Source organism: Vipera berus (assembly GCF_964194415.1).
Source record: "Vipera berus genome assembly, chromosome: 7".
NCBI classification, from domain to species: Eukaryota; Metazoa; Chordata; class Lepidosauria; order Squamata; family Viperidae; genus Vipera; species Vipera berus.
The window spans coordinates 66,026,428-66,054,115 of record NC_138209.1 but is presented as its reverse complement, the minus strand read 5'-3'; the positions used below and the strand labels follow the sequence as shown (position 1 = coordinate 66,054,115).

The 27,688-nt window shown below is 38.2% G+C and overlaps 2 protein-coding genes across 2 annotated transcripts in view; both read right to left on the bottom strand.

The window, feature by feature from the left end:
* DCHS2 (dachsous cadherin-related 2) overlaps positions 1 to 1,173 on the bottom strand; it is a gene marked incomplete at both ends in the record, with an annotated part of 64,730 nt that extends 63,557 nt beyond the window's left edge. The window contains 1 exon segment of the mRNA XM_081332543.1: positions 1,165 to 1,173. Coding sequence (XP_081188669.1) covers positions 1,165 to 1,173 — 9 coding nt within the window.
* Positions 717 to 24,053, bottom strand: PLRG1 (pleiotropic regulator 1). The gene is made up of 15 exons (XM_081332083.1): positions 23,942 to 24,053; positions 19,422 to 19,528; positions 18,398 to 18,540; positions 16,167 to 16,220; positions 14,624 to 14,717; positions 11,804 to 11,894; positions 11,048 to 11,149; positions 9,486 to 9,578; positions 8,658 to 8,807; positions 8,466 to 8,567; positions 7,794 to 7,896; positions 6,960 to 7,068; positions 4,527 to 4,666; positions 3,088 to 3,281; positions 717 to 2,059 (listed from the first exon to the last, which is right to left on the bottom strand). Exons 1-15 carry the CDS (start codon positions 23,945 to 23,947, stop codon positions 2,000 to 2,002), a joined length of 1,548 nt encoding a protein of 515 aa, XP_081188209.1. The 5' UTR covers positions 23,948 to 24,053; the 3' UTR covers positions 717 to 1,999.
* Between the last annotated feature and the right edge of the window lie 3,635 nt (positions 24,054 to 27,688).

The following is a 27,688-nucleotide window of genomic DNA, read 5'->3' as shown; positions in this document are numbered from 1 at the left end:
AGTAGCTGTTCCCTGGAAGATTACACTCTAAGGATCACACTGAAGGCTCCCACTGATATAATGATCTGGGCATCCTTGCTGACATTAGCTCCAGCTCATTGTTCTGAGACACAAGTTTTAAAAAAAAAACATGCAAAGAATGGTTACTTTCTGAAACACTAGAATATACTGACTTACTTGATAAAACCTCAGAGCAGCCTGGCCAAGGAGCAAATGTAATGAAGTCTTTCCAAACAGAATTATCACTTTTTTCAATTAAAATATTAATATCAGGTACTCAACAGCAATTGTTTTTAAGTGGATACACCTGGCATGTGACCCAAAGAATCAAACATAAGCCCAAAATAGCTTTTAACATTCTTCTGCAAATATATGGACCAAAAGAAAGTTTCTATCACAGATTCTTCTCAAATTGCATTTGCACAAGTGAAACATTTGATTCCTTTCTCTCAGAATTCTCTAGTATGAGGAATAAAATTGGTTCTTAGTAAGAGGAGGTCATATACTTGTGATATGCCATATTTAGGTTTACAATCTGTAGCTGATGTTTAAAAGTATTGATGCAATGCAGTCATTTTAATTAACAGAGACTTGCACCATAAATTCCTAGGTACTTCTACTTGGTATTAAGTATAATTGATTACCTTGGTAGTATAAGAAATGGACCACAGCCTCCCAACGACTCCAACCTGAGTCAGGGTATAAGGAAAAGTGCAAACTATTCCACTTTTTATGGTACTTAAAATGAATTATCACACACTTGTAACATATGATCTTTGTAACAAAAGCTTTCTACAACAATTGCATATTTTTATCAAAATGTAATCCTCAATAGCCTCAGGTGTTATATGGAAATTACCTCAATAACAGTAACAAATCAAGCATGCTACTGACAATATTACATGTGAACGAAGACAAGCATACACATAATACATACTTTAAACAGTTTTTTAAAGAAAGTTTAAGTGAAGACATTATATCATTTATATCCAAGTGGTCTTCGTTACAATTCACACGAAAATTAAGGAGAGGGAAGGGAGAAAATGCTAAGGATTTCAGTCCATGTTAGACAAATTCTTGAAGTAGTAAGCAAAATCCAAAAAAGAAAAAAGATGCACAATGACTTTTCCAGTCACTCCTAACAGAACTTTCTGAAAAGCTTACGGAGGTCATGCTACCCAGAAGCAAGTTTCAATGTTGTTGTAGGGCCACACTCACAAACCAAAATAAGGAACACTTTGCCACTATATTTAAAGCAAAATCCACCCATATACAAGGGTATTTCATTTCAGCTGAAAAGCATACCGTATGCTATTTCTGAAATGTATTCTGTATGCTTTCCAATGTTATTACCTTCACTTTGTTTTTAAGCTTTCATAAATATGTATGTAAAAATGGAAGAGACAAGCATCAGATTATTTTTAAAAGGTTGTTTCAATAAAATTTTAATGATGATTCCAATGTGGGATAGGCAAAAATAGAACCATGACTCAAGCAGAATGATGCGCGTTCAACCTGTGAGACTGCAGTTCAGTCTTCTGTTTTTAGGGGAAATGAAATGTATTGCATTACATCTTGACAAGCAGCACATTGTATTAAGGACGTGAATCATTACTACAATGGCTGTTGTTTTCCCTTGACAATTTTACCATTCAGAGTCCCAGGACAGAGTACTATATAAGTATTTTTCTAAAAAAAAAATCATCAAAATTTCAAACATTACTTCTTCATCAGAGGAAGATGGAAGGAAAGACCACTAACTCCCATCCACACAGAAAGACATGCAAACATTTAATGGTTTGCTACTGCTATGTAATGTACTCTGATTTCTTCAGACATGTATCATAATTGCAGCTGATTTTTCAGAGGAAAAGATAAAACTCCTAGAAGAAAGCAACACAAAATATAAAAACTGCAAACTGAAGCAATGGCTTTAGCAGTGTTTCGGCTACGAAACAAAGAGTCAGGATTATGGCACATCAATGGAAGTCTGGTCTTATTAAAATCGTTTTCTCTTGATGATTTCAGGTTTCCAGCTAACAGGATGAGTTTCTTCAGTCTGGAGAGAATAAAGAGAAAAAAAAGAGTTCTAACCCAATTCTAACTTTGCATATGCTACAGTTACATATTTCCTAAGACTGGCTCTAGTGAATTTCTGAATACAATCCCAAATGATATGCTAATTGAGACTACATTGTTATTTCTTATTTAGAACAGTTACTTGTACTAACTTCCCAATTAATCGAAAATAAGCTGAGGAGGAACTTAATGCCATATCTTCTGTATCAATTTTCCCCATTTCTTTTTTTAATTTTAATGGCTATAGAAAGTCACCAGTGGTGTGGAAACATAAAAAAGCACAAATGGATTTATTTCCTATTTCATTTCAGGTTATCCACGATTATCAGTCTGGGAAAAGGATTTAAATAGTCCCATTGAAATATTTCACATAAACCACAGCATCAATTAAGAAACAGAAGAATTAAAATTGTTTTTGAAAGTGAGTACTCTATTTTATTGTTTTCATTAATCAGATATTTTGCTAAACAGTCTAAGGGCGATTTCTTGTCATTTGTGAGCTACCAGAATTAACAACCAGTTATACATCACTATGTACTGCTATACTAAATGTGAAAGGAAGGTTGAAATCTCAAACATTTACTTGGAAATAAATTTCACAAAACTAAGTTGATCTTTCTTATGAGTGGATATACGTAAAAATGTTCTATAAAGTATAGTTCACTACTTTTAAAATACAACCATAAATACATATTTGCCAAACTGAATAAATTATCTGACCACCTATACTGTTCTCACAGTTACTCTATTAAAATTGAAGAAGAGACTACAAAAGCATCTATTTTATTCCGTTACTGGACAGCTTCTACTGGACAGGCAACTGAACTCAACTTATAAAGCCCATTTTTTAAAAAAAATGTTTCCACTTGTGTAAAATGTTGTTTGTGAACCTTATTTAATTACAGTTCAGCTTTAAATACATTTTTGAGATTAATTTCAGGATACGTGTACTAAATGTATCTTTTAAGTTTTATGCTGTAAAATATTATTAAAAAAGATCCCACATACCGCAGTATCATCTTCTCTGTAGACTTTTATAGTTTTATCAGCTTCAGCTGTAAGAAGTCTGCTTTCAGATTGGTCGAATGCACAAGCAAATATTCCAGATTCACTGTCCAAAGAGCCAGGCTGCACAGCTGCATGCACCCTCTGGAAGTTGTACCCAGTTCTCCAATCCCAAAGGTGCATTGTACCATTGTCAGCTGAAAATAAAACACTGGCATATTTATTCAAAGTTACAATTCAAGTATATAGCATAGTTACTCCAAAGACTTTTATCCACCAGATCTGTTTGCATCCACACAATTCATACGTAATAGGATTCACAATGCATCTCTATCCCCCTCTGATTTCACTAGGATTGACTTCTAGAAAAAAATTAAACATTACAAGGGTTCTCCAAAAATATGGCATTTTAGTTTCCTGCAACTTGTACTGATATTACATATGCTTGCTATCTGCAGTTAATATATATTGCAGATAGTCTCCTAGTCTTGCCCACTTTCAAGTAGTGGGTTGTATACACAATGGGAATTATAGCCAAACATAACACTAGAGTACCTAGGAGGGCTGACTAGAAAGCCCAGGGGGGAAAAAAAAAACTTCCCAGAATTCCTCTGCTAAAGTACTGGCATCATGTAGAAATCTTTTATATTATCTGTTTCTTGTGTTAGGCTAAACTTGCTTTAACATTTCTCCTGGTGTACATATTTAAATGGGCTTGAATTTGCTTTCACTGAAAGCTCTCCTAAGAACATGGCTTTACAACAAATATATATTGCTTTTAATATAAAAATATAACTAAGCATTGGGTTAATATTTTTTAATTATTTCATTCAGTTCCAAAAGAAACCAAATGTAAAGTGCTCCAAATCTGTTTTTAAAGCAGTTTGCAATGCCAGAAGCTGAAAAATGGAATTACTACCCTGCAAACATTTGTTGAAATAAGTGTGTATGGCTGTGTTAACGGGGAAAAAATTGAAAAACTGGCATAATGGACAGCACAATTGTTAGCTTTGGGAAGATTCAACAGATTTCAGCAAGTACCAGAATGTGAAGTAAATAAATTCACTTTAGCCTTTATGAAGGAAAATCTGAAGGTGCTGAAACTTGGGCAAGAACATTTTAAACTAGAAGTAAAAAAAGAAAAAATGGATTCTCAGTGGCACTGCATGGTTACTGGTTAGACACGATGGATATTAACATCCTGTGTAGAGTCGCAGGTTACCGTTCCAAAAATTAAGGGCCAAAATAAATTGAAAACCTATATTAAATCCTTCCAGCAATGATGTCTGTATGTGTTCATGGTAATCAATAAGTCTGGCAATAAGTTCTAAATAATCAGAGCTTTAGAATAGCACACAAAAGGCAGTGCTGTCTCATGAGTCTTACAGTGCATAATAGCAAAACAGAATTTGTTTTGAAATCATATGTAAATTTTAATTTACCTCCAGAAACCAGGACTCCATCTGAGTTCACCGCCAACGTATTGATAATTGCACTATGGCCAGAAAGGTTTTGGATGAAATTTCCATCAGGGAATTTCCACTGTTTTACGTTATCTGGAGACCCAGATGCAAATGTGTATCTGTAAGAAAATATATATTAAGATCTTAGTAACTGTTGGGATGCCTAATTAATCAGTATTTAATTATTAGTTGTTAAAAGTTACCAGGGTTTATTACATTGAAACTGTAATAAACCCTGGTAACTTTATCAATCAATAATTAAAGTTTACAGAAAATTACACTTTCAATGTTAAACTATTTCCTCTGAATTATTTATGGTGACAAAGAAACTTGGCTTTCCATATATTTTTGAATTACAACTTCCAGGGATCTCAGCCCACGTTATTAATAGTAAAACTATACGGAACTTGACATTCAGCAACTAGAAAGCCTAAGTTCCTCACCCTGTAATTTAAGCACCATAGACTGCTTGTTTGGAAACAAAGTAACTGATTAATGAGGGGTAGGATGTCTGTTAAAAGCCAAATATTGTTAAACGTCAATGGGAAATTATACATACATAAAATAGGAAGGAAAATTTATATATGTTTGTTTTATTTAGTATAAGATGGGCTTGTATAATACATGGAAAGATATGGCATATAGATAGATTTTGTCCAATGTAGATTTCCTCTGTCCAGTCATGTCCTACTCTACGGCACAGTGTTCACCTTCATTTCTTAGCCCAGGGCTTTTCACCCATTGCACCACTTTTAGGATATGGCAACATCCGAGTATCACCAGTCGCCTAGCAAGGTGTCAAAAACTTGACACCCCCCCAAAAAAAGGAAAAAAAAGTGATGAAGTACAGGTAGTCCTCAACTTACAACAGTTCGCTTAGTGACTGTTCGAAGTTAGAATGGCACTGAAAAAAGTGCCCCCAAAGCCACAGCCGAGCAAGATGCTGCCTGCCCGCCCGGCGACACTTTCCCTCCTGTCCGAGGTTTTCACTGTTGTGAGCATTTCTGTTGAGGATTGGCAGCGGGGGTGGGGTGGGGGTGGTGTTTGATTTTTATTCCCTCTATCTGCTGAGTGGTTGCAGCAGGTTTTGGTCACTTCACATGACCCTGGGACACTGTGACCGTCATAAATATGAATCAGTTGCCAAGCATCTGAATATAAATCACAAGACCCTGGAGATGCTGCAACATTCCAGCTGATCAGCGCTTCTTCTGGGCTCAGCAGAAGCACCGGGATCAGTGTCGAGCTCCAGCTTCCGCTGAACCCTGACAGCCCTGCAGCTCCAGCCGTCTCTCGCTCAGGCTTGTGCGGTGCTGCCACCGGTTTAGCTCATTCCCCTCCCCTGCTACCACTTTTCTAGGATGGTTGTGTACCACCTGCCAGGTGCCAATGTACCACAGGTGGTACCCGTACCACTGGTTGAAAAGCCCTGTCTTAGCCGATGGAGCCAGCATTGCCTGAAGCCATTTTCTGTGGTCACGTGGGGAGCATGGCTATATGCCAAAGGCACACGGAATGCTATTACCTTCCCACTGAAGCAGCCCCTATTAATCTATTCACATTTGAACTGCTAGGTGGGCAGGAGCTGAGGCAGGAACGGGAGCTCACCCCATTCCACAGCACTCGGGTCTTGAACCTGGGCTGTCAGTTTCCCAACTGACAAACTCAGTATCTTTTAACTAGTGAGCCATCCTGCCTCCGGGTACTTTACTCAAAGAACATAAAAATCAAAGATTTACTGTATGGAAATAATCCACCAAAGGAGATGACATATTTTCCCACATAGAACAGTTCTATTCGGTCAGTAGCATATTAGAAGGTATTTTCTGATAAATAAATAGCTCTATTTGGTGAGAACGTTAGATTGTACTTTCTAATAATCTTAGAAGCCACAGGAAGTTGAGGTGTTAAGTCTAAATGAAACAAATCATCTTATGGCTTAGTTTGCAAATCCAACCACTCTGAGATGTAAAAGGGGAACAAAGACAGCAGAAGGCATACTGCCTTCATCTGTGTAATGAAATGAATTATTTAAATCTAAGAATAAAACACCAAACTCTTCCTCACTGATTTTAGTGAAACAAGAATCTAAGTAAGCATGTACAAGATGGCAGCTTTAATGTTATATAATCTTGTTATGCTGTACATAAGACCAACTTTTGCACACAAACCCTCTGGCCTTGATGAAGGAAAATTTCAAGCAATGATCAAAAGCTCACAAGGTCAGGTGACATTGCCATAATACATTGTTCTCGTATTTACAACTGCTGGAACAAATTAAACCTATCGTTGCCTTAAATAGGCAGCACAGTATTGAACTCATGACTAGGAGCCTGACCTATCTGTACTAAAAAATGGTATATTTACGTTTTTAAAAGCCTGTTTCTTAAAAAAAAACACAGCAAATCTTACTGTCTTGGATGCAAGACCACGGCTCTAACCGATTTCTTGTGATTTGTTAACGTGACCCGTGTTTTTCCTGCTACCAAATCCCAGAGGCGTATGGTGGTGTCATGACTTCCTGCAGTGTAGAAATAAAATTTAAAGAGTAATATAGATATATACTTTGACCATAATTTGTTTTTCCTTAATGTTTGTTTCCCCTGCACTTGAAAATCTTCCCACTGCTTTGAGTCTTACTCAGGTAAGAAAGATGGTAGAGATACTGGTATTACTTCCGGCACCCCACTCAATGCTACAGCAATAGAGAGATTATACAGTATGCTGCCGATGACAATTATGATGTTGGCAGAAGAACACCTTCTCTGTTCTACCATAGGTTCAGAAAATGTCCCAGGAGTCACAATTGGAACTGCTGCAGAGGCATGTATATATTCTAGTTCATTTGTGGGCCTTATTCATATGGTCAAAGCAGTAAAGAGATGATTTTCTGAAAGACTTTCTCCTCCTTTGTAAGACAGTTTTTCAAAACTTAACCAATTTATTTGCCTGCTGCATAAGTGGTAGCTGCGATCCAATTAACAACTCTGAAAAGCATTCAAAATTCTCATGCTCTCAGTATATTTTTTTTAAAAAAAATCTGGGCATTTATACTAGTTTATAGCCAGAGATCTTAGCTATATGCAGAATTACTTAAAATGTTTTCATAGTTTGAAAGCTACAAATGCTCAACTAGAACGCAACAAATGGAAGCATTTTATTAAGCCACAAGCAACTGCGTGCAAGTTGGCTATAGGATCGACTTAGTGAATTATGTTCCACTTTAAGAAGCAGCATTCATCATACCTGTGATAATCTGTGGCTCTGCTGCTTGGCACTTCACTGTTGCCACAGCATTCGTGTGTCCTGACAATGTATGCACACTAGCTTTTGTTCTTACATCCCAGATCTAATAAGATCATAAATTTGAACAATTAAGTACAACAATACAAAGGTTATAAACAATCTTTATTAAACAAACTTTACCATCTGTTTATAATTATGAGCATTATCGCTCAGGATCCTGCTGACCTTAGTATCATTATGAACTCCCATCTAGGGTAAGAACAGTATTGGTATAGGAAAATAACAGGAACACACAAGCACTTCCCGCCACTGGCATGGTTTGTTATTGTAAGGAGAAGAACTGAAGCTGCTCAGCTTATTTTTGTAAGCCTTTGATGAATAAAGCATGGATTACAACAGTTTGCAGCCCCAGAGATCTCTCTTATTTCTACTCTCAACCCTTAAAACACAAGTATTAAACAGTACAAATTTGATTATTTTGCAAAAGTAACCCAGTGCATTCAGTTGTGTCCCCTGGGATACTGGGGCTACAGCATCCTTATTTGATTGACTAGAATTAGTAGAATCTGAAGATTTTTAAGATTTTTAAGAGAGTATAAATATTAGTTTCCACAGGGACAAACACACACACATATATATAAATAAAAAAATAAATATTTCTGCTTTACTTACACGGGCTGTTGAATCTCTGCTACAAGTTACAAGCACATCTATTGTTGGATGCAAATCCAAACCATACACAGCACTTAGGTGGCCATGGTAATGCCTAATAACCTGGACGTAAACATATTGCAATCAGCACTGAATGTTCCATTATCGTTACACTGCTGAAATATTCCAACTGTTTCAAGTTCATTTAGTTACCTTATTATATTCAAGATCCCAGCATTTCACCTGCTTATCTTCCCCACATGAGAAAAGATAAGGACTTCTTCCACTGACTATTACACCTCGAACTGTACTAATATGTCCTGTTAAAGACAGTTTTAATTTGCCACTTGCAAGATCCCAAATCTGTAATGAGAAAAGTACATCTTTGATGTTCTTTGAAATAACCCACATAGACATCTGTTATTCTAACTGAGCCACATCTCAAAGTTCTTAGTAGAATACAAATATATATTTATGATGGTAGAAAGACTGGAAAAATAGTTTACTATACTAATCCCAGTTTGGGAATACTAACAGACTTAAACAATTTGGCCTATAGGCAAAGATAGGTAAAGGTAAAGGTTCCCCCGCACATGCGTGCTAGTCGTTTCCGACTCTAGGGGCCGGTGCTCATCTCCGTTTCAAAGCCGAAGAGCCAGAGCTTGTCCGAGGACGTCTCCATGGTCATGTGGCCGGCATGACTAGACGCCAAAGGCGCATGGAACGCTGCTACCTTCCCACCGTAGTGGCCCCTATTTTTCAACTTGCATTTTTACATGCTTTCAAACTGCTAGGTTGGCAGAAGCTGGGACGAGTAACAGGCGCTCACTCTGTTACGCGGCACTCGGGATTCGACCCGCCAAACTGCCGACCTTCAGATAGACAAGCTCAGCGTCCTAACCCACTGAGCCACCGCGTCCCTTTAGGCAAAGATAGAGAATAATAAAATATTCTGAAGTGGATATTACTAAAGCACTATTATGAAGTATATTACTGAAATAATACAAAAAGTACTGGACTACAATTAAGCCAAAATCTCACCTTTATAGTCCTGTCAGCAGAGCCAGTAACAAACCACTGATTTCCTGGTTCAACTGCAATACATCTCACCCATCCCAAATGTCCACTGATAACCTAAAAAAGTTATAGCTTATCAATTTAGATAAAATATCAACCCTGACAGCTTAAAGCAGTTACATAACAAAAAGTTTCATTGGCTTCAAATTTATCAGTAACTGTAACGTTGCCAGTGTTCAATGAATAATGACTATGGGGTTCCAAAGGAAATTGCAAAACCTATCGGATGCAGGTTGCCCAGTTCTGCACTAAATTAGGATTATCATTATGTACAAATAGCAATACCCAGTAAGACTTATGTATCGCTCTTTACAACACTCTCTGGGCAGTTTAAAATGTCAGCGTATTTCCTCCAACAATCTGGGTCCTCATTTTACCAACCTCGGAAGGATGGAATGCCGAGTCAATCCTGAGCTGCTCAGGATGAAATTCCTGCAATTCTGCATTCTAACTACTGCACCACCAGGGCTCCTACACTGCTCCAGCACAGCATATCCAGCCACGATCAGGAATTCTTAAGACTTTGTAATTTCAAATTTTATTCAAAATAAGATTATTTTTGTTACTGCCCTCTAGGGCAAATTCCTTTGCAACAGCTTTTGTCTCTATAATGCATAGAGCTATATTAAAAGGGTCAGTACTACATTAGTTAAACTTTGGAGCTTTGTTTACCCCCCCCCAGTTGCATCATTTTCATCTTTTTAAGTTCCCTCCTTGATGGTATAAACAAAGATGAATTGTCCATGTCTTTCTTCAATTTTAAAATGAACGTGTGTTAATTTTGTTTGGACTGTATTTAAGAATGTGCTGCCTTGCCTACTATAGTTGTCACACCATTTTGTAGAAGTATCTAGTTAACTGCTAAGCTTGTAAGCCGCCCTGAGTCTTCGGAGAAGGGCGGGATATAAATGGAATTAAAATAAATAAAATAAATAAAATAAACTAATGCTAAAGACAATAAACGAGCAAGTCAGTTACTGTGTACATGTGTGTAATGAATTAGATGCTTCTAAGGGGCTCCACATACAATATGTTTCCATGAAGTTCTAAAGAATGGGGCCTTTTTTAAAAAAAAAATGGTTCCAGTCACTCTGACAGTTCTGCCAATAGTATTCCACACAAGACCAAGCTAAACTAAACTAAAAATAGTTGGAATGAGTTTCTACATCAATCTCTCTTTGCTCTCTTCTCTGCTACTTTGAAGTGATTAGAAACATTACTTCAAATTTTAAGTCACAGAAATTGCTACTCAGTGATGATTTACTAGAACAAGACAGGACAAAAATATGATTTGACCTTGATTCAGTCAATAAACTTTAATCAGAATGCTGTTAGTTTATTTATAGGTGTTTCCAACTTGCCTAAAGCATATTGAAGTAGGAGTGATAGTAACTGAATTCAAGGTCAGAATAATCTTATTCTTCTAATAATCTCATCATATAGTTTTGTATTCCCATCTAAACTAGTCCAACATTTAACAAACTATTTATCTGGCAATAAACAGTTCTAATATATTTACTACTTACTCTGTATAGTTTCCATGGTGGATGCCACTGTGGTTTTGGCATTGTTGGAGCCTTTTTTGCCATTAATGCAGAATTTTTATTCCCACCAGCTTCCATCAGAGCCTATAAATTAAACAAACATGACATCATATCTTTTTCTTCACTGAACTACTCTCAGAGGGGCCTATAATATAATTCTGTCACAAAAGTCTATGCTCTTTCTAGCTCATTAGAAGACTAGAATATAATCTGATTAATTTGCTGGAATTGGGTATGTGTAGTTTAACGAAGAGAAGGGTGAGGGGTGAGATGATAGCAGTGTTCCAATATCTCAGGGGCTGCCACAAAGAAGTGTGAGTCAAGCTATTCTCCAAAGCACCTGAAAGCAGGACAAGAAGCAACGGATGGAAACTAGTCAAGGAGAGAAGCAGCCTAGAACTAAGGAGAAACTTCCTGACAGTTAGAACAATTAACCAGTGGAACAACCTGCCTCCAGAAGCGGTGAATGCTCCAACACTGGAAGCTTTTAAGAAGAGCCTGGACGGCCATTTGTATGAAATGGTATAGGGTTTCCTGCCTGATCAGGGGGTTGGACTAGATGACCTCCAAGGCCCCTTCCAACAACTTCTTCTTCTTCTTCTTCTTCTTCTTCTTCTTCTTCTTCTTCTTCTTCTTCTTCTTCTTCTTATTATTATTATTATTATTATTATTATTATTATTATTATTATTATTATTATTATTATTTTGCACGAGAGGGTCCCTATTACTGAAACTTACCATAGTCAAACCCGGAGGCTGTGAACGCTCAGGAATCCCAGCGTGCCTATATATATCACCTACACCAGCAGCAGTTCTATTTGATTCTATTCTGAAAAGAGAAAAAAAAATGATGTGGGCTTATTACCTCCATAAAGAATTAACAGACTGCTGACTCTGTATATGACTTGACAATACACCTACTCAAGAAAACCTTTGGAATATCACGTTAGCGAAGAACAAACAAACATGTTCAGATCACACTCCAGCAAAACTGGTAATAAGTAGCAACATTTTAATCATGACTGTTAAGATTCCATAGTATTTCAGGAGCCTTAGGCTTTGCAAAATTTTCACTATTATCTTGCATTATTATTTACACCCGTACTTGTCATAATACCAAAGACACACAAAATAGATGGACATTCATTGAGGCAAGTATGGTTTATAACCTTTGTTGTTAATGGAAGAGTAAATGTCCAAAAGGATTGCTGGAGATACGAATAAAAAAAAAGACCTGGAGTAGGTCTTTCAAGAACTAGCAGAAAGGGCGCAGGTCTTCTAGATATGTCTTCCACCTAGGACAGCTGGATGTCTCCTTCTCTAATAATGGTATAGGTATATGAGATGGTGTAGGTTCTCCTACTTGAGCAGGGGGCTGGACTAGAAGACCTCCAAGGTCCCTTCCAGCTCTATTCTAATTCTAATTCTAATTCTAATTCTAATTCTAATTCTAATTCTAATTCTATTCTATTCTATTCTATTCTATTCTATTCTATTCTATTCCACTCCATATTCTATTCTATTATTCTATTCTATTCTATTCTATTCCACTCCATATTCTATTCTATTCTATTCTATTCTATTCTATTCTATTCTATTCTATTCTATTCTATTCTACTCCATATTCTATTCTATTCTATTCTATTCTATTCTATTCTATTCTATTCTATTCTATTCTATTCTATTCTATTCTATTCTATTCTATTCTCATTCCATTCCATTCTATTCTATTCCACTCCATATTCTATTCTATTCTATTCTATTCTATTCTATTCTATTCTATTCTATTCTATTCTATTCATGACATCACCACCACACAACCATTCAAAAAGCAAATCCGAACCCACAATGATAACGACGCACAACCACAAAACAGAAACCTAAAGCTGCAACAAAACAGAAAGCTGCAACATCAGCCACTTTAAACCCCTCCAAACCACACAATAAGCAAACTGACACCCACTATAAAAACATGGCACCACCACAAACACGAAGCCGAACAAAAGCAGCACAACTCACCAGCTCAGGTCTAAGGCTGGCAGCTGAGACCAGCCCATCCACTCAAAACACACCCCCACCCAATCAGAACACACCCACCATTCAAAACACACTCCCACCCAATCAGAACACACTTAATCCCCCACCCAATCAGAGCACACCTCCACCCACAGAACACACCCCCTCTGGCAGTTTAAAAAAGAGGAACAAACAGCCACTACCACATGCTTCTCCCAGAAGAAGGAAGCAGAAGCCACCAGCCGGATGATGACGGATGGGATTCCGTCGAAACGTTGCGCCTACACCTTCATTTCTACGCGGGAAAAAACCCGAATGACCAAAGGTCCACATACAGACACCGGCGAAAACCTCAGAAAACATATGGTTCCCCCGCACATGCGTGCTAGTCGTTTCCAACTCTAGGGGCCGGTGCTCATCTCCGTTTCAAAGCCAAGGACGTCTCCGTGGTCATGTGGCCGGCATGACTAGACGCCAAAGGCGCACGGAACACTGTTACCTTCCCACCGTAGTGGTCCCTATTTTTCTACTTGCATTTTTACGTGCTTTCGAACTGCTAGGTTGGCAGAAGCTGGGACGAGTAACAGGTGCTCACTCTGTTACGCGGCACTCGGGATTCGACCCGCCAAACTGCCGACCTTCCGATCGACAAGCTCAGCGTCCTAACCCACTGAGCCACCGCGTCCCTTTTATATATATATATATATATATATATATATATATATATATATATATATATGTGTGTGTGTGTGTGTGTGTGTGTATATATGTATGTGTGTGTATATATATATATATATATATATATATATATGTGTGTGTGTGTGTGTGTGTGTGTGTATATATATGTATGTGTATATATATATATATATATATATATATATATATATATATATATATATATATATATATATATACACACGGTATATATATATACAGTATATATATATACGGTATATATATATATACGGTGTATATATATATATACGGTGGTCATGTGGCCAGCATGACTAGACGCCAAAGGCACATGGAACGCTGTTACCTTCCCACCGTAGTGGTTCCTATTCTTCTACTTGCATTTTTTACGTGCTTTCGAACTGCTAGGTTGGCAGAAGCTGGGATGAGTAACAGGCGCTCACTCTGTTTCGCGGCACTCGGGATTCGACCCACCAAACTGCCGACCTTCTGATTGACAAGCTCAGCGTCCTAACCCATTGAGCCACACCACGTCCCTTTTAGACGCTATAGAAACTAGCTTTTTATCAAAAGATCCTTTATGGCACATAAAAACCATCAGAAACAGAAAAGGTATCTACTAACAGGCTGCTTCTGTTTTGCTGTTTGATGTAAGTCCCTGTTTTATTTTTATTTTTTCTTAAAATTATCAACAGTAAATAACGTATTGCCAAACAGTTACAAAGAACATAATCACATGGAGCACACCATGATGAGTTAACAAAGACCACTTTATGTCACTGTGCCTTGCAAATGAATCTGAAATGTCATTTTGGTTTCTTAGCTAATTAATAAGGGAAACATAATTACTTGGATTGAGAAGGAGGCAGAGCCACAGCTAAGGACTGAGATGCTGATTCACTAGGCATCCTTTGGATTTTAGTGTCTGCAGTCAGAGCCACTCCTTATTTCAAAAAGGAAAGAGAATATAATCAAGAACAATAAAATGTCAACAACTAAATGCTTATTTGTGTTATGAATTATACATTTAATAAATGTACCATTTTTAATTTTGCAATACATAAAGGAACAATTATTATTTCTTCAAGCAATTATGTAGTCAGGGAAATCAAAGGAATTCTATCTGAAGTTTGTAACTGATAACAGACATATTCTATATTGGAAGATCGCCCACTTCAATTATTATTTTATTTAATAGACTTTTTAATTTTGAATGCTTTTAAATCACTACAGTCTGGCTGTGTACACGGCTAATGCTATATTTCAACTGCTTAGTTTTATTAGTACTCATTAAAAGTAATCAGGTTTTTAAATTAAAAAAAAACAGTTTCACAATAGTTTTTAAACATTAAAACATTCATTTCATATTGCATAGATTAAATAGGAGCTTGAACATTCAAGCAGACATTAAAAACTAAAATCAGAATAAAGAATTTTATTATTTGTAATGCATATAATACATGAATTTGAATAGGGTTTTCTGAAGCTATATAAAAAGAGACAACATTCAAGAAAATTTAACAATATAAATCTACTGGGTAGTAAATAGACAAGTGAACAAAAATAATATATTCCTTGCTTAAAAGTTTAAAAAATTCTGGCATCCTGCTAATTGTCTTAATTTAAAGTATTCTATTTGTTTGTGTCAATGTCTAATAATGGATGAATTCTTCCATTAGGTTGCTGAGCAGCTAAAAAAGAATGCAGAGAAGACAGCAAGTTGTTGAGTGGCTTAGAGGCTAAATCTTACAAATATTTTTAAAACTGGGTGTGTTTAACCTAAAGAAGACAAGGTTGAGGGGAGACCCATAGCAATCTTCCAATATTTGTAAAAGCTATCATAGGAAAACAACACAGGCTTTTTTTTACCCTGACAGGAGGACAACCTCAAACCAATAGATATTTGGTTTGAGTATTTACAGAGATCGATCCAAATTTAAGAAACTTCCTTACTGTGAGAGCTATTAAGCAGTGAAACAGTATGTCTCCTGAATCATAAGTGCTCCATCACTGACTTTTTTTTCAAATGAAGGTTGGGCAATTATTTGCCTGGGAGGTTTGAAGAATGTTGCCCTGGGCAGAGAATTGAGTTCCCTTCCAATCCTATGATTATAAGTATCCCGAGCTTTTTAAACATTTCAAAATATAGTGGCGATATACCTGCTTTAAACTATTAGGCATGATAACAGAAGGTATCATAAATACTACCAAAAGCAATTAAAGATTATTTGTATAATTCCTTCATAAAAGATGCACTCAAACTGTTTTCAAATCGATATCTGTATCATTACGCTCCACCTTAATATACAATGACATCTTCCTGAAGATCCTGTTCTAGAATACCACAGATTTCCACCTAAACATAACTGTATTTGGCAATAAGCTTACTCACCTGGTCCAGGAGGATATGGATGGGTTCCTGTTATCAAATAATCATTATCTTCTCCTAAACAGTAAGAGATGTATTAAGTCATTTATAGAAGAGTAAAAACAATCATGTAATAATCATATACAACTCCCGTGACGATTCCAAACTGCAACCATCATTTGAATTTCTACTGAATAATTGATGTGGAAAAAATCACATTATGAATATGTGTGTGTTTGTGTGTGTAAATACCTATCTAAATGTCTGAAAAGCTCAAGAGGATTCTCAACCAACACAACACATGTGCACACTTTAAACTCAAGAATACACAGAAGGAGAAGCAAGATCACCATCCCCAAAGGCTTCCATTCTCTGTGACAAAAGCTTTTGAAAAGGGGATAGAGGCCTGCAGGGGGGTGTAACTGCCTGCTTGCACTACTTCAGGGCTCTATCGCTTTTGCAAAAGCTTTTGTTGAAGAGAATGGAGGCCTGAAGTAGCGCGAGATTGGGCCCCCAAAGTCTGCCATCCCCTTTGCAAAAACTTTTGGAGTGGAAGACGAGAGCTGAAGAAGTGCGAGATCGCACCCCTGCAGGCCTCCATTCTCTGCTCCCAACATTTTTGGCAAAGGGGATGGAGGCCTGTAGTAGCGCGAGACTGAACCCCCTAAAGTGTTCCGTCCCTTTTGCAAAAGATTTTGGAATTGAGGACGGAGAGCTGAAGAAGAGCGATCTCCTGCCCCAGCAGGCCTCCGTTTTCTGCAGCAAAAGCTTTTGGCATGGAGAATGGAAGCCTTTGGGGACGCCATCTTGGGCTCCTTCAGACTCACTAAGGCTACCCTGTGCTCCAAAACCAGCTTGCCATTGCAGGCAAAGAAACTGTGGCAGAAAGGAGAAGCTCGCTTGATCATGGAGTTTTTTGCAAGGTGAGTCTCCACAGGCCCAGTGCCTGTGGAGATCCAGCGGAGCAAAATGGGGGGGGGGGGTTGGAGCAATTCTGGGGATCCCAAGGGAGCATGAGGTGTTTCAGTGGGTTGTGGGAGGCCTTGGGTGGTCTGAAGTAGGTGGCCTGTTCCAGCACTTTCTCCCTCCATGGTCAACCTGAGATACCTCATGTGCATTTAACGACCTGCGCATTCGATTAATGAATGCATTGGGAAAGCAGGGAGGGATCACGTTCATTTAATACGATCCAATTAACGAATCCTCGGGTTACTAATGTAATTGACAGGTTCTATGTAATTTCAGGATTACCTGTAAATAAGAGTATGAATTTGCTTCCATTTTAAACAAGGGAAGAAAAAGAGAAGATTTAATGGATCAATTTTAAAAACAAAAACAAAAAGGGAAATGTTGATGAATTTGAATTCTAAAAAATGAAGCAACAAGATTATCTTTAAAAATAAAAATAAATTAAACAAGAGATGTTAATTGATGATGTAATGGCAGAATGTTAACATTTGACTATATCTAAGAATAAAAAAATAAATAAAAATATAATAACAAATGGAACATGTGCATATGAAAACTATATATCTTGAGATAGTGTACTGAGTTACATAATGCAAAATAGAAAGATGTTAAACACATTCTGAACAATACCTAAGGGTTTAAAAATGTTCATATTTGAAATAATACTTCTTTCTTTTAACTAGGTGCATGTAGACTTCAGCCCGTAGATTCTACTTTATTTTGAGTAGAATTTCAAGAACACTGACTCAGAAGAAAAATAATTGTTTGAGCAAGTGGACATAAATTAAGAATTCAAGAAGAATCTCTCTCTACCCACAAGAACTCATCCTTGCCACTTGTGATTAGTAGTGGAGTCAAACTCATGTTCTGAAAATACAAATTAACTCTTCTCTTCAATTTCATTAATTTATAATTAATTTAACTTGGGGTTTGAAAATTGTTTTGGTTTGTCTACATAACTGATAGTGATACTCTGCCGATGTATGTTAAAATATCTAATACTCTATTATTACATTATGATTTATATCTCTGCCTTAAATCAAGTCAATGACAAGCCTTCAGGCAGTTACAATCCACCGCTCTTTAGCCAGCAGGCAACTCTCTTTAAAAGTGGGGATCCTTTAAATCCAATAAAACAATCCTAAGCGTCTTTACTCAGAGATAGTTACTATTATCTGATAGTGACCATATGGTTACAAAAGGTGTTTCTCGAACAAGGGTTCAGGATTATTAAAGTCATATCTGTATCCATCACCTAAACATGCACCCATGTAACTGTCACCTACCTGGATTTTGGAGATACTGCTTGTGTCCATAGGAATCTACTACACCATGAGAACCCTTCTCTCGAACACACTCTTTCAATGCAGGCATATGTAGCACAGAACTATACTCTGTACGGAGTTTAACTGCCATCTTAACTTTGTGGCTGCACAAAAATACATTTTATTACATCTTTATTTTTAACATACGCTTTACTATATAATAAAACTATATCACAGTAGAGTTTCATATATTCAGAGGTTCAGATAGCAAGTTTGATATATACTTATACCGTGCACTGGTACACAGATTTTTTTTCCAAATACAAATACTTTCCTGTAATTTCTGAATTTGAACGAAATGCAAAAAACAATTCTGATTATTTAACATACAATAACTTGAATTTTTTTTTAACCGCATTAAGGGGAATCATTCTATTTTCCCATGGTATTCAGCACTTGACCGATTCAAGACTTCAGGATTCAAGTCATGAATAAATGCCAGTGGTAGCAGCTACTGTGAGATAAGGAAAGGGAGGCATTGGAAAGATGGCGGGGGGGGGGAAGGGAAGAGGTAGCTGCTACTCTCCTTGGTTTCAAAAATAGCATATTCAAAGGGCCAGCCCACTTAGTCTCCAGGCAGCTTGCCTTGCCTTGCCCATCTGCTGATTGCCTTGGCTTCAAATATAGGGAAGATTGGGGAGGGGAAGGGAAGCTTTGGGATAGATGGGGAAGGCCAAGTCAGTTAGACATGCTACAACTGAAGTCACTAACAGTAGAGCAGGTAAGGAAAGGAAGGTACTCAGAAGATCAGTGTACAAACCCCATGGAGGATGCAAGAGGGATACACACTAGTCTTCCCTATTCATTATCTAAAAAAAATCCCACATTTTGTTTCGGCTGAAACCTAGAACCACCAAAATGTTTTGAATTTGATTCTGCTGAACCACATGGAAGAGTTTGGCAGAATTTTTAAAGCACTATGTATTGGTTCTGGGTTCAAAACCAAACCTATTTTTTTCACTGAATGCCTAGTTCTATTTCTTACCTCCTTTCATCTAATAATACAGGTTTTGCGTTGTCAGCCACAAACATATCATGAGTCCTCTTTAAAGACCTGAATACGAGAGTGTGGACAGAGTGCTTCTGCACGTCCTGAAAAAAGAAGAAAAAAAAAAACACACATTCCGTTAGAGCGAAGTTCCCAGAGGATGGGCTCCAGCACAAGTCTGAAAGCTCACAAGACGAAACCTGGGGCCCAGTGACCCACCCAGATTGAATCCTGCAAAGAAAAAAAAGAGTTATCCATAACAATTTCAATAAAACAAAGAAGTGAAATAATGAAAACAAGATTCACTTACTAAATAACCATAGTTTCTCCTTATGAGCAAAGAGAATGAGCATCTGATCTCACTGGGATTTGAAAAAGAAATCACATAAAATTTTCATTCTTTTCCTCCCTCCCTCAAAGCTCAACAGGAGAAACCTAACCTTCAGATCAGAAGGAGCCAACTACAGCAATCACTAAACAAAATAATCATATGTTCTGCTTCTTTTAGAAGAAAACCAACAGCAGCCGTTTCTTCTTGCTCTAAGGATCCATGTCACAAGAAATCTCCTCCTTATAATTGTAGAATTTATACGAAAATGAATATCCAACTATCTATATATCTGTCCATATCTCAAGACTGCTTTCTGTTTGTGTAATTTTACTAGATGCAGGGAATTATATTCCCAGCAATGATAAGGTATTGTTTTTGCCCATGTAATGTCAAGTTTGCGGAAAAATGAGAAAAGTGGTAAAAACCACAAGAAAAATCCATTTCTGTCTCGCTGATTTAATGGATATTATTTAACTGAAAATGTGGTGGCTAGGAGTTTAAACAATTTGAAGGCACATAATCAATGTAACTACAGGTAGTTGTCAATTTACAACAGTTCATTTAGTGACCATTCAAAATTATGACACTGAAAACAGTGAGTTATGACCATTTTTCACACTCATGACCGTTGCAGCATCCCCATTGCTGATCAAAATTTAGATGCTTAGCAACTAACTTATATTTATGACTGTTGCAGTGTCCTGGGGTCATGTGATCTCCTTTTGTGTGATATGTGGGTTAGGACGCTGAGCTTGTTGATCAGAAGGTCGGCAGTTTGGCGGGTCGAATCCCGAGTGCTGCGTAACAGTGAGCGCCTGTTACTCGTCCCAGCTTCTGCCAACCTAGCAGTTCGAAATCACGTAAAAATGCAAGTAGAAAAATAGGGACCACTATGGTGGGAAGGTAACAGCGTTCCGTGCACCTTTGGCATCTAGTCATGCCGGCCACATGACCACGGAGACGTCCTCGGACAAGCGCTGGCTCTTTGGCTTTGAAACGGAGATGAGCACCAGCCCCTAGAGTTGGAAATGACTAGCACGCATGTGCGGGGGAACCTTTACCTTTACCTAAGTTTATTCAAAAAAGGTTAAAATACAAAACACCAAAATATTAGTCATGTGATCACCTTTTGCGATCTTCTGACAAGCAAAGTCAATGGAGAAGCCAGAATCACTTAACAATCATGTCACTAGCTTAACAACTTCAGTAATTCACTTAACAACTGTGGCAAGAAATGGGGCAACATTCACTTAAGAAATGTCTCAGTTAGCAACAGAAATTGTTTTTGTAAGTCGAGGACTACCTGTATATTGCAGCTATTGTTCTTGTTATTACAGTACTACTAGAGATGGATCAGTGGCAAACTATGAGTGAGACTGTAGGTCACCTCTAGATTGGACTATTGCAATGCACTCTCCACAGGGTTGCTGGAGGAATACAGTGGTATGGAAACATGAGACCTTCTAGAAGGATACATGTTGCATCTCTGCTCCACAAGATGTTTTGGTTGTCAGTTTCTTTCTTGGCCCAAGACACTGGCTTTGACCTATAAAGCCCTTCATGTTATGGGGCCATTTTGAAGGCACAGATCACAATGTGGAACATATGTTAGAGAAGTCTTCATCTTTCTATTTTTTTTAAATTTCTATTCTATTACTTGATTTCTTCTTTTCATTTAAGTCTTTTCCCCTTGGTTAATTAAATTGCAACTGCTTCACACACAAGGCATGCCTGAATTAAAAATTATTAACTAAAAACTGCAATTGTTTCACACCCGAGGAATTGGGAAAACTTAGGGTGTTTTTTTTACTAATTAATATTGCTTAGTTCTTCAATTCTGTTTTCTTTTTCCCCCGTTATTTTATTGTTCTTTTATTTTTTGCTTTAAGCTCCCTTATTTCTTCAGCAGTAAATATATTTAGACAGATGGGCTTCAAATAAATTTAATAATAACAAATTAAATTTACAAGCACAATGCTGCACTAGCCCATGAGAGAAAAGCATGGACAATGTCATTATAAGCAACTCATGTTGTTGTTGTTAGCTGCGAAGTCGTGTCCGACTCATCGCGACCCTATGGACAACATTCCTCCAGGCCTTCCTGTCTTCCACCATCTTCTGGAGTCCATTTAAGCTCACGCCTACTGCTTCAGTGACTCCATCCAGCCACCTCATTCTCTGTCGTCCCCTTCTTCTCTTGCCCTCAATCTTTCCCAGCATGAGGCTCTTCTCCAGTGAGTCCTTCCTTCTCATTAGGTGGCCAAAGTATTTGAGTTTTAGCTTCAGGATCTGGCCTTCTAAAGAGCAGTCAGGATTGATCTCCTCTAGGATCGCCTTGCAGTCCAAGGGACTCGCAGGAGTCTTCTCCAGCACCAGAGTTCAAAGGCCTCAATTCTTTGGCGACTCATATACCATGGCAGCTGGTATCAGATGTACAAAACCACTATATATATATATAGTCGTTTCCGACTCTAGGGGCCGGTGCTCATCTCTGTTTCAAAGCCGAAGAGCCAACGCTTGTCCGAGGACGTCTCCGTGGTCATGTGGCCGGCATGACTAGACGCCAAAGGCGCACGGAACACTGTTACCTTCCCACCGTAGTGGTATATGTATATGTATGTAGGTCTTGGAGTATTCGGGTCTTTTCCCGTGTAAGATTGAGAGTGTAAGATTAAGACACTCTCAATCTTACACGGGAAAAGACCCGAATACGCCAAGACCTACATACCTGTACCCGTGAAAATCTACGAAAACATGTATATGTATGTATGTATGTATGTATGTATGTATATATATATATATATATATATATATATATATATATATATATATATATATATATATATATATATATATATATATATATATATATATATATATATATATATATATATATATATATATATATATAAAGATTTTGCCCATATTTGGGCCGACGAGGTGCTCAAAACACTGAAGACATATACATACATGTATATATACATACATACATACACTGGAATACTGCTATCATGTCGCCCCTAGTCCTTCTTTTCTCTTAGCCGGCCATACCCAAATCCTGCAACCGTTCTTCATATGTTTTAGTCTCCAGGCTTTTAATCATCCCAGTCGCTCTTCTCTGCATTTTTTCCAAAGTCTCAGCATCCTTTTTTTTTTTTTTTTTGGTAACGGGGTGACCAAAGCTGGATGCATCATTCCAGGTGTGGCCTCACTGAGCGGTACTAAGACTTCACAGGATGTTATAATTTATAATAAGTTGGAAGGGACCTTGGAGGTCATCTAGTCCAACCCCCTGCTAAGGCAGGAAACCCTATACCATTTCAGACAAATGGCTGTCCAGTCTCTTCTTAAAAACTTCCAGTGTCGGAGCATTCACCACTTCTGGAGGCAGGTTGTTCCACTGGTTAGTTGTTCTAACTGTCAGGAAGTTTCTCCTTAGTTCTAGGTTGCTTCTCTCCTTGACTAGTTTCCATCCGTTGCTTCTTGTCCTGCTTTCAGGTGCTTTGGAGAAGAGCTTGACTCCTTCTTCTTTGTGGCATCCCCTGAGATATTGGAACACGGCTATCATGTCACCCCTCACCCTTCTCTTCATTAAACTACACATACCCAATTCCAGCAACCGTTCCCTGTATGTTTTAGCCTCCAGTCCCCCAATCATCTTAGTTGCTCTTCTCTGTACCCTTTCTAGAGTCTCGACATCTTTTTTACATCGTGGTGACCAAAACTGGATGCAGTATTCCAGGTGTGGCCTTACCAAGGCATTGTAAAGTGGTATGTTGATTCTACGCCTCTCGTTTATGCTACCGTTCGCATTTACACTTTTGATCAGGGGTGTTCAAACTTGGCCCTTTTATGACTTGTGGACTTCAACTCCCAGAATGCCTCAGCCAGGCACATTGGCTGAGGAACTCTGGGAGTTGGAGTCCACAAGTCATAAAAGGGCCAAGTTTTCTGAAGACCCCTGCTTTTGATCCTCTCGCGGCAGTATTCGCCTAAGGCGGCACCCTACTAAGTTCCTATACGTAGTTGACCGTTTGGGGGGGTGGGGGGGCGGGAGGGGGGGTAAGGTGTTGGGCGAACCCAGCCCCGCCAGCCAAGACCGAGGGCCCCCTTCACCTCATTCCCTTTCGGATCAGCCCCGCACATGCGCAAAGAGGGTGGGAAGAAAAGCGCCCTCTTTTCTTACCTCCATCGCGACGGCAACTTACGCGCCCCCCCCCTCAACGGCACCGGACCAGACCCTACACCACAAGCAGGTCTGTTATACCAACGGGCGCTTCCGGCTCTGGTCACCGCCGCGACGGAAGTGACGTTTCGGCTGGCATCTGGAGCATGCGCAAAAGCGCGCGTCATTGGCAGAGCGAATCGATTCCGGACGGCTTGGGATCGCGGGGGGAGGGGGGAGGGAAGAGGAGGTAGATGTGAGGCTAGCGCAGCGGTGGGCAAGCTCGGCTCTTGTAGGGCTCATGGACTTCAACTCCCAGAATTCCTGAGTCAGCTGTGCTGACTCAGGAATTCTGGGAGTTGAAGTCCATGAGCCCTACAAGAGCCGAGCTTGCCTACCCCTGGGCTAGAGATAGAGGCGCAGGCAGGGTTCTTCGTGGCAGCAGCAGCAGCAATGAGAGAGAGCTGCGAATGAGAGCGAGGCGGAAGAAATAACGGCGATAAATGCCCTTATAAGCCTATCTTTAACAGTTGAAATGTCTGAGCCTTCCTCCAAGGTCCACGCGTGGAGGAAGTGCGGCTTAGCCCGGTTAAATTCGGTAGATTGCTTACAAACTGAACAGGGTTAGACCGCAAGATCCACGTTCTGCTCTGTCTCTCCTTTCCCGGATTTGGTTCAAAAATCAAAAGAGTTTGGAAAATTGTGAATCAGGCAATTCCAAATGTTAAAAAAAAGTTTCCTGAAAACCAAAATAAAAATGGTTTGGAAAAGTTAAAACTAGCTTTGGTGCTATTAAAGAAATGGGAAACTTAGAAGCATAGTAAGTTAAAACTAGCTTTTTTGTTTAATCCCATTTATATCCCGCCCTTCTCCGAAGACTCAGGGCGGCTTACAATTTAAAGCACAAATCAATATGCTTAGCAATAGCCTTCATTCTATGTATATGCCTGCTTATTAGGGCTTTTGCCCCCCCCCCCAAGCGGCATTATTACAAAGTCTGCTTATTACCCCCAACAATCTGGGTCCTCAGCTTTGATGCTGTTAAAGAAATGGAAAACTTAGAAGCGTAGTAAGTTAAAACTAGCTTTGATGCTATTAAAGAAATGGAAAACTTAGAAGCGTAGGAAGTCTACTATACTTACTATATAATAGTAATGGTGTAGTGTAGTAATAAAGATCGATCAAGTTCTTTTTTTTGCAGCCATTCCTCCACCTTTAGGCAGAAAAGTAGGTTGCCGTGATTTGTGATACCCTGATGAGCTCTGATTTGCGTTGGTAACAAGATTTGCTAGCAGTAGAGGATTCCCGAGATAGTTGATCCTTAAGGAAACTCATCGGAGAAGAGCCTAATGCTGGGAAAGGTTGAGGGCAAGAGAAGAAGGGGACGACAGAGAATGAGGTGGCTGGATGGAGTCACTGAAGCAGGAGGCGTGAGCTTAAATGGACTCCAGAAGATGGTAGAGGACAGGAAGGCCTGGAGGAACGTTGTCCTTGGGATTGTGAGGGATCGGACACGACTTCGCATCTGACAACACCAACAAGGGAAATTCTGGGTTATCATTGGGCCACGTTGCATCCAGGCTTTGAGAAGTATTAAGAAAAAAATATAGAATTTAAGTAGCTGCAAAATAAATGCTTACACCTGATTAAGGTCAACCAAAGCTAGGCTTTGGGTAAAAAATGCTGAAGTAGCCTGTTAAAAAATGGAAAGCACTTGAGGCAGAATGGTTGCTAGATTTTTGTAAAAAAAAAAAAGTTGTATGGGGAAAGTTAATGGAGTGTGATTTTTTTTTTAAAAAGGCAGTCTCCTGTGCACTCCAGATATTCAACAAATATCAAAAATATGTTTTAGAGCATTATGAAGTTTTAATAGCATTTCAGAGTTGTATACATCTTTGTACAACTTTCATTCTCTGGCTTCATTTTATATTTTGGGGCAAAAAAGTGTCATTACAGAGTCTGAACAGAAGAGAGTGTAGTTCAGCTTTGTTTCAGAACAAAGTACCATTAAGAATTATATCACTATCAAAAGATAGGGCTATTTTTTTCACCCAAATGAAAAAATGCCAAAATCCAAACTGATGGAAGATTTAAGTTGGTTGGGGGTTGCAGTTCAATGCTTCTAGAGCAGGGGTCTTCAAACTTGGTCCTTTTATGACTTTTATGACTTCATGGATGCCAACTCCCAGAATTCCTCAGCCAGGCATGCTGGCTGAGGAATTCTGGGAGTTGAAATCCATAAGTCGAAAGGGCCAAGTTTGAAGACCCCGGTTCTAGACGCTACTACGTTTAAAACAATGCTGTAGTGATCTATATTTTAAATCTCAAGATTTGTTAAATTTATCACAGTTTGAGTTTAAATCTGCTTATTTCCTAATAAAGAAATATCAAGCTTTTGTTGCTGAAATTATCATCTGCAAATAGCTGGGCATTTGTGGAAAGAAAATGTGTAAGATAAAATGGGCAAAATGTGCAAAACTGCACATATATAAGGGTAGGGTTTGCACCATGATGCTATTGCATGCATTTTAAAATAATCTCAATTTGTGGCAGATAACCAATGCCAATAACCAAAATATGGGATGACATACAAAATTGTAAAGAAACAGGTGGCCATCAACAGTTTCAAAATATATCACATATACAATAATTGAGCTTAATAATGGATTTTAAGATTTTCCTTGGAATAATTTTCATTAAATATATTGATATTGAATTTTTAATAGTTAAGTGACTAAGAACTATACCAATCCATTTTTAAAAAATCAGCCATTGATTTATGTGTTTGTGTTATAAATAAGCAATAGAAAAAGAGCTGTGTCTTTTTTTTCCAAAAAAGTTATATTTAAAAATGTACATTTGGATTAAATGTTCTATATGCTGCTATGTTTACTCAACTGGGGCAAATGAAAACTGGAAACTGCATTAGTTTTCAGAAAATGTTTTGGTCATTTCCTTTGTGATTGCATTAGGTTCTCATTTACAAGAAGTTACTGCTGCAACAGATTACAATTTGAGATATCAGAGATAGACTTTATGTTTGCTTTGCTGTTTGAAAAAGAATAAACTTGCAACACCACTTGTGAAAAAAACACTTTTAAATAAATAACTAGAGGGACACATTGCTTATATTTGGTCAAAAGTCTCTGTTCCTGGTGCTATGCACAAAGGCATAGCATTGATATGAGAGTCACTGAGCAGTGGCCTTGACTCACCTGATAGGACAGGATATTTCACCACTGTTTGAATAAACAATGCAAGTTAGCATCTCTGTCCTCCACTGGCTAAATAAATAACTTGGTAAATGAATGAAAAACCAAGGAAGAACAAAATGCCTACCAACATCTTTACCTCCACTTCTGTTTACATTGAAAACACTATTTTCCATCCAATGTTAGCAATGCAGCTTACTTATATACCTCATTCTCATAAAAAGCTCAGGCAAGACAATATGCTATACGCTTAGTCATAATAGTTCAGAGAAACCATGATTGTCCTGTGTAATCCGTTTGTCTAATATGAACTGCAGTAGCAAATAGACATCTCTCTAAGCTATTGCAGTTCAAATTAGGCAAACAGATTACACAGAACAATCATGGTGGCTTGTATTGTGTAACATTGGTCAACAGGATAATAAATATAGTCAAATAATTTCCCCTAAATGCTGCAAGACATTATTTGTGGTCTAGCTGGGAAGAGTATTTTGTAATGTTAACACTGCTTTGGTGCACTGTGTACTACTTGAACAATTGCCTATTTTACTTTGCT

What these genes read in the sequence shown, in the direction of transcription:
- PLRG1 (XM_081332083.1), bottom strand. An exon ending in GTATTATTAGATGAAAGGAG is followed by an intron (nt 18,541 to 19,421) that starts GTAAGAAATAGA and finishes ATTTTTGTGCAG; the next exon opens with CCACAAAGTTAAGATGGCAG. An exon ending in CTGCTGACAGGACTATAAAG is followed by an intron (nt 8,808 to 9,485) that starts GTGAGATTTTGG and finishes TTCTCATTACAG; the next exon opens with ATTTGGGATCTTGCAAGTGG.